This window comes from Micromys minutus, assembly GCF_963924665.1.
Source record: "Micromys minutus genome assembly, chromosome: 16".
Lineage (NCBI taxonomy): Eukaryota > Metazoa > Chordata > Mammalia > Rodentia > Muridae > Micromys > Micromys minutus.
This window is the reverse complement of record NC_137985.1, coordinates 38973378-38986805: the sequence shown is the minus strand read 5'-3', so window position 1 is coordinate 38986805 and position 13428 is coordinate 38973378. Positions and strand designations below refer to the sequence as shown.

The window sequence follows — 13428 nt, the reverse complement described above, 5'->3', positions numbered from 1 at the left end:
CTCTTCATAGTTCTTTTATTTAAGGCCCAATCAATAGATTGACTATTGATAATCACTGTTATTCACGTGATTTTACTCGACTTTTGCAAAATGGTCTATAAATGATGGGTAACTTTGCTTAATTAGTAGTGATGGTAGATTACAATTAATATTGTGAATACTTCCTTTCTTCTGCGGAAGAAATTCACTTAACTACATTCAGGTCTCTCTTTTAACAATCTCTTTAGGGACGGGAGTGGGGTTGGGCTTATATTCACTATTTTGAACTACAACTTTCAGGATGCAACGGGCAAAGCCTCGTGGGGCCCTTCAACCAATCCATTGCCAACGCTCTCAGTCAGCAACCTATTGGCTCTTGCTAGGGGAGGGACTCTCTGTTGCTAGGCCGGTGCCTTTCCGGAAGTGGTTGCTGGTCGCTGCAGGGCAACACCCCGGCGTCCCTGGAAGCGGGGAGCCGGACACCCCGGCGTCCCTGAAAGCGGGGTGGGGGGGGCCGGGGTGTGCTGGGGAGGCAGCGCAGAGCCATCATCCCGGAAACCCCCGGATCGGGGAAAGGTGAGATCTCCTCGGAGCCATGCTTGGTGGCGTGGCCGGAGTTTGTAGGGACCTGAAGCGCTGTGAAGTGTTGCTGAGCGGGAACTGAGGTGGGAGAGGAGAGCCCTCCGGAGTGCGCGGCCTGGCTTTCTAGCCTCTCCTCAGTCTACTCCCCACCCCCAACCCACTCCTGGGCTATCCTAAATTCAGCCAAGCGCTTGGCATCTGGGCAGGAGAAGAGGTTTGGGGTTTTCTTTGCACTGATTCAGGAATCACCGCCCGAAACCACTGCCCTCTTCTTGGCCTCGGTGACTCGCCCTCGCGCGGCTGCCAACTCAACCCTCTGCAGGTCTGCATGCTTCTCCCCGCACTCCATCTCCGGATTGCGACTAGAGCTTCCAGTTACCGGTTGCTCTTCGAAGTACTTGCTGCCTGGGCAGATCTCTCTTTCTGGAGCTTAGATGTGCTTGCGGATCGTCTCCAAACCAACCCCCTGGACCTTCTATCAGTGTCTCTTGTCTCAGCGGAGAACTTTCTCAGTCACTTAACCAGGTCTACGCTGAGAATTCATTCTACTGTCTGCAGCACTCATCTGGCACGTCTCAGATTCTAGGCAGTCGGCTTCCTGGCTAACGCCTAAAATCACAACGGACTGGCTGAAATCCTCTCTGCCTTTTCTCCTCTCTTCCTTCGCCTAGACCTGCTGTTTTGCGTTCTCCCACCCTCAGGATTAGCCCTTTCTCTTCAGGTAGCCGCTGACTTGGTTCATGATTTCTCGGCTGTACTTTCAGAATAACTGCCTCTGTTTTTGCCCCTGTTTGATGAGTACTCCTGCAGCCGTTAGAGTCTCCTTTCCGAATAGTAACTCTTCATCTCTCCAACCTCCTTGTAGTTCTAGGGATTGAACTCGGGGCTTTGCACATGCTAGATGGGGCCTAGTCGCCACTCCTTCCCAACAAGCTGCTCCTTCTTTGCATTAGGGGCCGGTGAGATAGTCGATAAAGTTCTTTCTTCTAAGCGTGGGAACCTGAGTTAAGTCCCTTGTAAAAAGCCAGACATGGTGGTTCCTGCTTGTGATCTCAGTGCTGGAGACATAGAGGTCAGGGGATCCCTGGGGTTGGGGTTACAGGTGAGCTGCACACCATAGAATCTAACCTGGGTGCTGGGGACTGAACTGAGGTCCTCTGGAAGGGCACCAAGCGCTCTTAATCCCTGAGCCATCTCTGCAGCCCCAGCCACTCTGATTTTCCTCCATTTTAGGCTTTTGAACTTTGTGACAAAGGCCAAATCTTCAGCATGGCTGTTTTTTCCTTTCTCTTCAGTAACATCTCTGGTCCTTTCCTGGTTGCTGGTGTCCCCTGCTGCTGGGCCTTTGCACATGCTGCGGCTTCTGTTGTTAGAACTTGCTTCCTTCTCTGTCGATAAATACCTGTTCACCCTCCAGGTCTCAGCATAGGCACCATCTGTCAGTCTCAGGTCTTACTCCTGATACTCCTTTATGTTTTCTTCTCTCTCTGTCTGTCTCTCTTTTTCTTTGGGTGTGTAGGTCAGAAGACAACTTGAGAAAGTAGTCCTTTCCTTCCACCATGTAGGTCTTGGGTTGTTAGGCTTGGTGGCAAGTATCCACTGAGCTGTCTTGCTAGCTCCCCTACCTCCATCTTTGATCTTTCCTTTCTTTTCTTTTGTTCTTTCTTTCTTTCTTTTTTTGGTGAGACAGGTCCTTATATCGCCCTGGCAGGCTGAACCCCTGTGGTTGTGGATGACCTTGAACTTGGAATTCTGTTTGCACCTCCCAAGTGCTGAGATGCTGGGCGTGCTCGTGTCTCCATACCTAGTTTAGCACTGGAACTCTTATCTGGGACTGTCTGGCTAGCGGTAGTTGCACAGGGGAGTCAGGACTGATTCTGCTTAATCACTATCGACCGTTTATTGCCCAGAGGGAAACTTGTTCACGAGTGACCTCTACGAGCTGTCACTTGGTGTGAATTCCTACCGTGCACTTCCGCCTTGCATCTCTTTCCCTTCTTGGCCTCTCTTTGTCACATCATCCCTGAATCGAGGGAAGGTATGGTATAGCCCAACCAGAATTTATTTTGTTTTCCTGGCAAAATGTTTGTCTGAAATCCATGAATTCAGATTCTCCACCTTCTGCCTGGCCTGTAGTTTTTTTTTTTTTTTTTTTTTTTGTTAGCAGCAGGTGTTGGGATTTGCTTGGTGTGGTCTGTCCCTCCCGAGAAATCTAATTAACAGCAGCAGGTGTCCTGGTTTGTTTCCTATCGCTGTTTAAAACACCTCGAGGAAAGCAGCTTGTGGAGAAGAGGGTTTATTTCGTCTTAGAGTCCATCATGAAGGGAAGAGGATGTCAGGGCAGGAACTGAGGCAGGGACCGTGGAGGAAGAGGCAGAACTGAGGGTTTCACTGGCTCCCTCTTTGTGGCTTCCTCAGCTACTGTTGCTTTTGCTTGTTTTGTTTATTTTTGTTTCTGTGTAACAGAGTCCCAGTTGTCCTGGGCTTCCTATGTAGTTCAGGCTGGCCTTGAACTCACAGAGATCTGCCTGCTTCTGCTTCCCAAGTGCTGGGATTAAGGGCATGCACCACCAAGTTTATTTTTGTTTTTTTTGAGACAGGGGTCTCTATGGCTGTCCCGGAACAGAAGCATGATATAGAACAGGCCCCGCCTACCTCTGCCTTTGTGTTGTGGGTATTAGAGGCTCGGGCCAGCACGCAAGCCAGTCTGATGGAGGCAGTTCCTCAACTGAAGTTCCTTCTTCCCTGGTGACCCTGGTTAGTCTCACATTGACAGAAACTAAACAGCGTGCGAGGCTTGTTTGTTATTGTTGTTCTCCTACAAGGACAGCAGTTGTTCCTGGTTGTTGGTTTCTGCAGATGGGATGTAGGCACAGGCCGCACCTCTCAGATGAGGTTCCTCTGATTGCGTGAAGAGGTCAACTCTGTTTGATATGAGCTAGTTCGAGTTTGGGTCGGACTTCTTGTCTGTAGCCTTTTCCCTGTCTCCTCCCCGCTTCTCTCTAAATAAGAGGATTAAGGACTCAGGTGACCCTATCTGTGTCCTGATTCATTCCTGCTCTGATTTTCAGAGCGAGTGGCAGTCCTGCCTTTTCTGTGGCTGATGGAGAGTAGAGACATAGATGTGGTGTCTGGACGGTGGTCTGACCTCTGAGAGGCGAGCATTTTCTCATTTTCTCTCAGCTTAGGTACCACAGGGAATTCTTTCTTCTTCCTCTTCCTCTTCCTCTTCCTCTTCTTCTTCTTCTCCTCCTCCTCTCCCTCTTCTTCCTCTTCCTGCCCTTTCTCCTCCTTCTCCTCTCCCTCCTCTTCCTCTTCCTGCTCTTCCTCCTCCTCCTTCTCCTTTTTAAAAAAGATTTATATATTTATTATATGTATATGAGTACACTGTCACTATCTTCAGACCACCAGAGAGGGCATCAGATTTCATTACAGATGGTTGTGAGCCACCATGTGGTTGCTGGGATTTGAACTCAGGACCTCTGGGAGAGCAGTCAGTGCTCTTAACTGCTGAGCCATCTCTCCAGCCCAAAGTTCTACCTCTTATTAAGTCAGATCATCAGGTGTTTTGGAGGGACACTGTCTAGTCCATCTGGACCCCCCCTCTTCTCCCTTCCTCTACCATGCTTTCACTAAGCCTAAGAGCTCTGCGTCTTTGTCCCTTTTCCATCATGGCTGCTTCCACCTGGTTCGGGCCCTCGTTAACTTTCTAACTTTCACTGGGATGGAAGCCTTCTCATGTGCTTTTCCTGACTCCATTTTCTTATTTCTCCAATCCAGCCATTACCAGAGTTTCTGTCCTAAATAAAATGCCACCCCATGTGGTTTTTCTCTTCCAAAGCCCTGAGCTCTCCTCGGGCTTCAGTGGGAATTGCTCTTCTTGTCCTAGTGCTCTCAGGGCAGGTCCTGATGGCAAACTGACTTCTGGCCCTGAGTTGCATGCTGGGGAAGGGGGCTACCGTTGACTATGGCTGCCTCACTGTGCCCTGAGGTATGCTGACACCTGAGGCTCTGTGTTTTTGGTGTTACTGGGGGTTTTGGCTGAGGTGTACTACAGTTTGGGATAATCTGTTTGGGGAGGGATACAAAGTTAAACCCTTAAAGGTTTATTTATTTTATGTGTTTGTCTGCATTTATGTTTATGCACCATGTACATCCCTGATGCCGACAGAGGCCAGAAGATGGAGTCAGAGCTCCTGAAACTGGAAGGTTGTGAGCCGCCTTGTGGGTGTTAGGGGATTGAACCCAGGTCCTCTGGAACAGTAGCCAGTGTTTCTAACCATTGAACTATCTCTCCAGTCCTCAAGTTTAAACACTTTAGAGAGCCAGGCTTTAGGATGTTGTGTGGTGCAATGTGTGTTCTGTAACTTTGGGTAGGGGCATATCGGGGATTTATCCAGGCACAGAGTCTGTGAAGCTCTGAGCTGCAGGCAGGGTCCTTAGCCATGCTGGTTTGCGGGTCTTGTGTGACCCAGATGCTCTATGACCCAACTCGACTCTCCCTTCCAGGTCAGCTCACTGATTTTCTCTTTGGATAGGGTCTCTGGGATCGTGATAGTTACACCAGGCTGAAACATGGCTAGACGACCTATCCTCTTAGGTGACCAGCTGGTTCTGGAGGAAGATTCTGATGAGACCTACGTTCCCAGTGAGCAAGGTAAGAAGCTTGTGGGGGATTGTAATCGTTCTTTGGGCACAGACATTGTATTTGGTTTACTCAAACACATTTTAAAAAATCATGTGATGGGTGTTTTGCCTGCCTGCATATCTGTAAGCTACATATGTGCAGTGTCTGAGGAGGTTGGGAGGGGACTTCAGATCACCTGGAATTGGAGTTATAGATGGTTGTATGTTGCAGTAAATATTAAAACGTGGCTTAACCTTTTACCCTGAGATTTGCCGGCTCCAGAGGGGCCATCTGGCACTATGGGGATCTCTAAGAACTCAGGCGAGGTTCACTCTATCACTCCTGCTGCTTCTGTCCCGGGTGGATACGACCACCCTGGTGTGTTGTTTCCACTCACTTCCCCTTGGCGTGTTGTTGCCAAGCCTTAGACACACATTCCCAACTCTGTGACGGCTTTATGCGCTCCACCACTACACCCTTTGAACTCAATTAAATAGTCACATCAAAGAACACATCAAACTACTCTGATCCAATAGGTAAAATATAATTTGCCAACCTAGATAAGTCAGATGATCTTGTACAATTCCATCCCTTATAAAACATTCATAACAACCTTATTTATGAAAAGAAGCGCCTAGAGAAACATACACATCTGCCTCCATCTTTGTTCCTCCTAGAATCTCCCTCCTCTCCTCCTTTTCCATTTTCCTAGCCTTTCCCCTGCCTATCTCTCCACTGTCCAATTATGTATCACCTTAACATCAACCCACAGTTGTGAGCCACCATGTGGGTGCTGAGAATTGAATCTGGGGGTCCTTAAGAGCAGCCAGTGCTATTAGCCACTAAGCCCAGCCCCCTGGTTTGCTTTTGTTCTTCCAATATAGAGTTGGTCCATGCACAGGGCTGCTCAGTGTATTGGGATGGATCAAAGGTTGGCAGCTTGCCTGCTTTTGTCAATGGTATTGTATTGGAAGACAGCCATGCTTCTTTCTGTGACATCTGTGGCAGTCTCAATGCTTTGATAGCAGAGTCAAATACCTGTAACAGATTTATAACCTTCAAAGCCTACCACAGTTACTGTCCAACCAACTTTATAGAAAATGTCTGCTGCCTGGGGATCAGATTGATTTTAAATGAGACAGGAGTGCAGGGTATAATGTAAAATATGGCGTGTAAATCCAGTTTCTTCAGAACAGGCTAAGGTTGGCATGTTGGCACTAGTGTAACCCCAGCAGCACTCAGGAGGCTGAGGCAGGAGGATTGCTACAAGTTCAAGGTCAGGGCTACAGAGTGAATTTGAGGCTGGGCTGAGCCTCAATAACAACAAAAGCAAGTCTCTTTGGTGGAGTGCTTGCTTCCCATGCATGAAGTCCTGGGTTAGTGATAATAGCTCTCAGTAGCCAGTAGGGGAGGAGCAACAAGGGAGTTTAAGGTCCTTTCTTAAAATAGCAAAAAGAAAAAAAAAGTAGCATTATTTATTTATGTTTCTTTGTTCTATTCTCTGTTAAAAACTTTGTATTTATTTCCCTTTCAAACTCCACCTCCAGCTGAGTATGGTGGGTCAGGTCTTTACCTTTAACCCCTGCACATGGGAGGCAGATGCAGATCTCTGAGTTCCCTGCAGTCAGTGCTGTACCCTCAGGCCCTGTCTCAAGCAGCAACAACAAAAAAACCAAAAAGCAACTCTACAGTACCTCTTTGGGCCAGGTCCTGTCCTTGTCCCCGTCTGTCAGAGAGGTTAAGGGAGGTCCCTGTAGATCCACATCCTGTGAAGGCTGTGGCTGGGCCACCCAGCTGTCTGTACTTTGTGGTTTGTGGGCTGAAATTTGCTTTGACATTCTGAGGAGCTGTGGATTTGGACACAAGGTTATGCCTCCAGCTCAGGTGGTTTGCGGACCTGGTAGAGCAGGGTAAGTGTGTGTGCTCCTGGGGGGGGGGGGTCCAGGACCCCACTTTAGGCCTTGTGATTTGCTAATGGCCTAGTGTGTTTGCCACTTAGAAGTTTTTAAATAGTATATATTTTTTGTTGTTATTTCACATGTGGAAGTCGGAGGACAGTTTGTGAGAATGCTCGCTTCCCATGCATGAAGACCTGGGGTCTTTTTCTACCATGTGGGTTTCAGGAACTAGACTCGGGCCTCGAGGACTGGTCAAAAGCACCTTTACTTCTGAACTGCTGCCCCCAGCCCCACTTCCTTTTCTGAGATCTAATTCATAGCAATCCTCCTGCTTCAGACTCCCCCACATGCTGGGGTCACACACTCGAGTCACCACCCAGCTGTGCTTTTACTGTTCATTCTTAGGCATAAGACATTGAGCTCAGACACTCAGGTCACACTGTATGTGGAGGTGTATGCCCAGCCCCCACCTATGTCTGCTGTACTGTGTGTGCCTCTGGTACCCACAGAGATCAGAAGAGGGTGCTGGATGCCCTCAAACTGCAGTTACAGACAGTTGTGATCCTCCATGTGGGTGCTGGGAATTGGTCCTGGGTTTTCTGAAAGAGCAACCAGTGCTCTCAAGTTCTGAGCCATTCCTGTAGCCTATAGTTTGTCATCTTTCTGTTGTCTGTCAGTCTGTTTAGTCGCTGAGTTATATGCGTATCACGGTTAGAAAAGCCTGCTCCAGCAAAAGTAGAGCTGATTTCTCTCATATTCTAGTTTATTTCAGTTCCCACACCATTAATAGGGTAACTCATCTCCCTATAGGCTTAAGCTCTGTGTGTGTGTGTCTGTGTGTGTTTTCTTTTATTTTTCTTCCTTCCTTCCTTCCTTCCTTCCTTCCTTCCTTCCTTCCTTCCTTCTTCCTTCCTTCCTTCCTTCCTTCTTTCCCTTCCCTTTCCTTCTCTTCCCTTGCTCCTTCCCTCTCTCCCTCCCTCCGTTCCTTTTCCCCCGAGGCTAGCTGGCCGTAAGAGAGGCTGGCCTCACCCTCGCTATGTAACCCATGCTGGTCTTGAATCCCTATTCCTGTGCCTCTATCTCCTAAGTGCTGGGATTACAGACGTGGAGCACCATGCATTGCTCCGTTGTTTCTGGAATTCAAGATGTGTATCCCTCACCTCTTCCAAGATGCAAAATCCCCCAAATCTACCTTTAAGATGAGACATTTTGATGAGGGGAGGTCTTGACCCATAAAGTCTATGCAAATATTCCAAAACCAGAAAGGAATTGAACTCTTTAACATGTCTGGTCCCAAGAGTTTTGGGGAAAGGATGCTTTTGATTTCTCTCTCATTCTGTATCCCTGGCTGCCCTGGAACTTGCCGTGTAGACCAGGTTGGCCTAGAATTCACAGAGATACTCCTGCTCGTCCTGTGTGCTGGGACTTATTTACTTGTTTTTACTTTGTAGACAGGGTCTTGCTGTGTAGGTCAGGCTGTCCTGAGGCTGGTAGTGATCCCATGGCCTCAGTCTCTGGAGCATCAGGGGTGTAGGCATGTGCTACCTCGCTTGGTTTGCATAAAAGGGTTTTCTAGGGATGTAGTATAAAAACTCTTCTGCCAAAGCCTAGTCTGAGCCGCACCACCTTCTCTGCCTCGGCTTCCTGCTCAGCTCTGTGCTCTTGTTCCTGTGTTGTCTGTGTCCCACCTAGTAGCCGTGATCTTACAGGGAGAACTGGATCATCCCCAGGCTGGATCCAATGCCCTTACACACATTCAACACCCTTCGTAAGGTTTCAGGGTTTTTGTGATAGGGCTCTCCTACCTTGCCAGTTTTTGGTTTCTAGCAATCCCCAGAGCCACTAAGTTGCATCTTGTCACAGGTTCATTGCGATGGCTCTTCGCTTTAGTGTCCCGATTGCCTAGAGGGTTTCCGTGGCCATATTCTCCTAGGGAGCACCCTCCATCTTGATAGTCACTCCATGGTAGTTTTGAGAGCAAGGATTGTCTGTGTGTATTTATGTTTTCTTAGAGGCCCGAGGCATTCTGGAGCTGGAGTTATAGGTGATAGTGGGCCATCCATCGTATCTCCAGTCTGCGTGGTTATGTTTTCTTATTTGCTGTCTATTTCTTGTTATGACAATGAATATTCTCTCTCTTTTTTTTCATGGTTCGAGTAACTGGTTCATAGGAGGTGGTCATTGCGAAGCTGTGCTTAGTGGCATACACCTGTAATATAATATGCACTGAGGCAGGAGGTTTGCAAGTTTAAGGCTCGCCTGAGCTACATAGAGCATTTTAAGTGAGAGCCCCATCTCAAAGAACTAAAAAGGTGAAACTATTCAATAAATCATCCCTCGGCTAGTCAAGTACCAGCTGGTTCTTTAGAAAAAGTGTTCTTTCCTGGTCCCCAGTGTGTCACCCTCCATTTCTCCATAGAGATGACATATCGGCCATACCTGTCTAGCCTAGGTCTAGACTCAAAACCTGGGTGTTCATTTCATTATTCCTGTGGCCACCGGTGACATGTTCCAATGAACACATATCACCTGTCCTTTTCCCCAAAGATGAGATTGCTCTTAGCACAGTGCCTAGGCCTCTTCTGTCCTCTCTGGCAAAGGGCTCTCAACTGTTTGATTCCGAGAGCGGAGCAGAGGCAGAGTCCAAAGTATGTGCTACAATTAAGAGCCTTTAGGAAGAGGGGGTTCACTAGATGGGGAAGAAGCCACTGGAGTGCCATCTACTCTCCCATCTACTCTCTCAGCTGGATGCCTTCTTGTCCCTCAGAGAACCAGGCACTGTCCTCTGTCTGCTACCAGAACACATGATACGTGCCACCACCACAACACACACTATCTTTTCATGTTCTGTGTGTTTGCAACGTTTTTAGAGAACTCAGTTATCTGTAGTTGATGGCACTCGCTTGGAGCTTGAGGGCCAAGTGCATCAGGGCCCAGCTCCTGTCAGTCTCTCTGGAGTTTTATCTTCTGGTAAGGCTGCCCTCATCCTGGATGGTTCCGGCTGTGGCTTTGGGTCCTTCCTGAGGCCTGCCCACTGTGAAGACTTGGTTTCATTCCTCACTCCTTCTGTTAACTGTGGCTTCAGATTATATTTGTGGGAGTTTGGGGGCAGCCTGGTTTGATTCAGATGGCTCTTATAAATTGGAATGTAAGGTAACCATTTCTGTATGTTTGCTTGTTTGTTTAAGCTTTTTGAGATGGTCTCAAGTAGCCCAGTTGGCCTCTAACTCAGTGAGGAGTTAATTGAGGATGACCTTGAACTCCTGATCCTCCTGCCTCTGCCTCCCAAGTGCTGGGATTTTTGGATGTGTACCAACACATCCAGCTTTAGTTCTCTATATTTATTATTTATATTTAGAGATACTATATTTTATCATTGAGGACAACTTGGAGAGTAAAGGAAAATTTAGAATAGAACTGTCTGAATTTTGCTTCTTTCCACCCTTTTCCATCCTTCCCCCTCTTACCTCCCTCCTTTTCCCTCCTTCTCTCTTGTAGAAATTCTTGACTTTGCCAGAGTGATCGGTATCGACCCTATCAAGGAACCAGAGCTGATGTGGCTTGCAAGGGAGGGTATCGAGGCTCCATTGCCAAAGGGCTGGAAACCATGGTAAGTCATCACGGTAGCTCACTAACTTGGCCTGTCAGTGGGACTTGACTCTGGATCTGGAGTGTGTGTGTGTGTGTGTGTGTGTGTGTGTGTGTGTGTAGATTAGGTATGCACTGTTGAGCCCACCTTATTTTGTTTTTAAGTGTATGAATGTTTCTCTGCATATATATGTGTGCACCGTGTATGTGCTTGGTGCCTGCAGAAGCCAGAAGAAGACATCTTAGAATTGTGGTTAGAGACTGTTGTGAACCACCATGTAGATGTTAAGAAATAAACCCCCGTCTTCTGAAAGAGCAACAAGTGCTTTTAACCACTGAGTCATCTCTCTAGGCTCCCTTTTATGTTTGTTTGTTTTGTTTCTGTCTTTTAGATTTATTTTTAATTGTGCTGGCTAATTTTATGTCAACCTGACATGAGCTAGAGTTATTCAAGAGGATGGAACCTCAGTGGAGATGGTGCCTTCATAAGATAGGGCTGTGGGTAAAACTGTAGGTCATTTTCTTAATTAGTGATTGATGGGGGAGGGTCCAGCCCATTGTGGGTGATGCCATACCACACTGGTGGTCCTGGGTTTTATTTTCTTATAGTAGGCTGAGTAAGCTATAAGGCACAAGCCAGTAAACAATATTTCTCCATGGCCTCTGAATCAGCTCCTGTCTCTAGGTTTCTGTCTTGCTTGAGTTACTGCCTTAGGTTTCTTCAGTGGACTGTAACTTGGGATGCGTAAGCAAATAAATTCTTTCCTTCCCAAGTTGCTTTTGGTCTTGGTGTTTTATCATAGCAATAGTAACTCTAACTAAGACCTTAAGTGTATGTGTGTGGGTATGTGCATGTGAGTGCAGTTACCCATAGAGGCCAGAAGAGGGCACTGGATGCTCTAGAGCTGCAGTTACAGTAGGTTACAGTAGTTACATATTAGGTGAGCGTCCTAATATGGATACTGGGAACTGAAATCAGGTCCTCTGCCAAAGCAGTACACAATTTTAACCTCTGGGCCATCTCTCCAGCCCTGTGCTTCTTTTTTCCTTAAATGTTTGCATGACAGGCATTTTATTTGAGCCATTTCCCCATGCCCTGGAGATTAGTTTTAATGCTCAGGGGGAAAATTGCTATTTCTCTGCAGCTTACCTTTTGCTTCACAACTGAGCAGGCTGACTTGAAGGTCCCTGGATGGGGCTGGAGAAATGGCTCAGCAGTTAAGAGCACTGACTACTCTTCCAGAGGTCCTGAGTTCAATTCCCAGCAACCACATAGAAGCTCACAACCATCTGTAGTGGGCATCCTACACCCTCTTCTGGTGTGTCTGAAGATGGCGATGGTGTACCCACATAAATAAACGCATCTTAGAAAAACAAAAACCAAAAAACAGAAGGTCCCTGGGTTAGACTCAGAATGTACCACAGAGCCACCTTCTAGACTCGGTCCTCTCACACGGAGGAGGAATCACTGTTGGTCCTTGCGCACTGGTAGAAGGTTAAAAGCGACATCTGTGGGGTTTGAGGAGATGGCTCAGTCTGTAAAGAGCTTGCTTTGCAAGCAGGAGGCCCTGAGCTTGGTCCCTGGAACTCATGCACTTTCAAAAAGCCAAGCATGGTGGCCCTTGCTTGTGATCTCCGCATAGGGGAGGGAACAGGTGTATTCATGGGGCAGCTAGTCTAGCCTACTTGGTGAGCTCTGGGCCAGCGGAGAGACTCTGCCTCAAAAACAACATAGATGGCTCTTGGGTCATGATGCCTGCATTTGCCCTCTGGCTACCACATGCATGTGCACACATGTGTATCAGTACACAAATGACAATGCACACACATAGAAAAATGGAGATGGCCATATCTTCTTGATATGTCTAAAATAGATGCTGATGCCAAAGGAGTTTGCAGTGAGGACACACAGGTTTGGGAAAAGATTTTTTTTACTCCCTTGGCAACTGTCCTTGGTTCTGCCATCCTTGAATTTGTGTAGTGTAGTGTAGTGTAGGGTAGTGTAGTGATTCTTTAAGTCATTTGTGTAGTGATTTTGTGTAGTGATTCTTTACAGCCGTGATTGTGTGTATGTGTATGCATGGGTACCCATGCCATAGTGTGGACATCAGAGGACAGCTTTGTAGAGTTGGTCCGTTCCAGGCCCTGATCTCAGGCTGCCAGGCTAATGCATTTTACCCACGGAGCCCATCGTGTAGCCTGTTCTTGCCTGGCTCCATGTTCATGAGTTCGTTGGCATTTTAAAATCCTCTTAAAGCTGTCTGGATTGTGAGAGAACTCATTCAGGTTATCGCCCAGAAGCAGAGGCTTACTGTGAGAAAACTGTGTCCCCTCCCCCCCAGGGGGGGCGGGGCAGGGGCAAGGGCAAGGGGTGGAGGCGGGGACAGGGGTGGGGACAGGGGCTATTTCAGCCACTGTCACTGCTGCCACCTCCCTGCTCTTGAGGACAGCTTCATCTCCACTCAGGGACACTGTTCAGCGTCTGCTCTGTCCTCTCCTCACTTCCTCTCTCATCATGGGTGCCGAGCCTTCTCCAGGTTGTCCTCCCCAAACTGCGACCCTGAGTTTACGTCTCACCCCAGTGTAGGGTTTGAGTGTTCTAGGTGCCCTGTTTCATATGGGAAGGTGCGTTTGGTGGCCTAGGTAATTGTCTCCTTTCTACCCAAGCCATCTAATAGGTTGACGAACTTCAAAATGGCTGCGCCCACCCACCTTACTCTCCTCAGCCGAAGGCACAAGCTCTTTTCAGCTTCC

General features: G+C 47.8%; 1 protein-coding gene across 1 annotated transcript in view; it reads left to right on the top strand.

Annotated features, from left to right (window-relative positions):
• Positions 1-419: 419 nt before the first annotated feature.
• CEP164 (centrosomal protein 164) overlaps positions 420-13428 on the top strand; it is a 56374-nt gene continuing 43365 nt past the window's right edge. The window contains exons 1-3 of the mRNA XM_080929873.1: positions 420-555; positions 5100-5218; positions 10585-10696. Coding sequence (XP_080785999.1) covers positions 5137-5218; positions 10585-10696 — 194 coding nt within the window. The 5' untranslated portion in view covers positions 420-555; positions 5100-5136. The remainder of the gene's footprint in view (positions 556-5099; positions 5219-10584; positions 10697-13428) is intronic.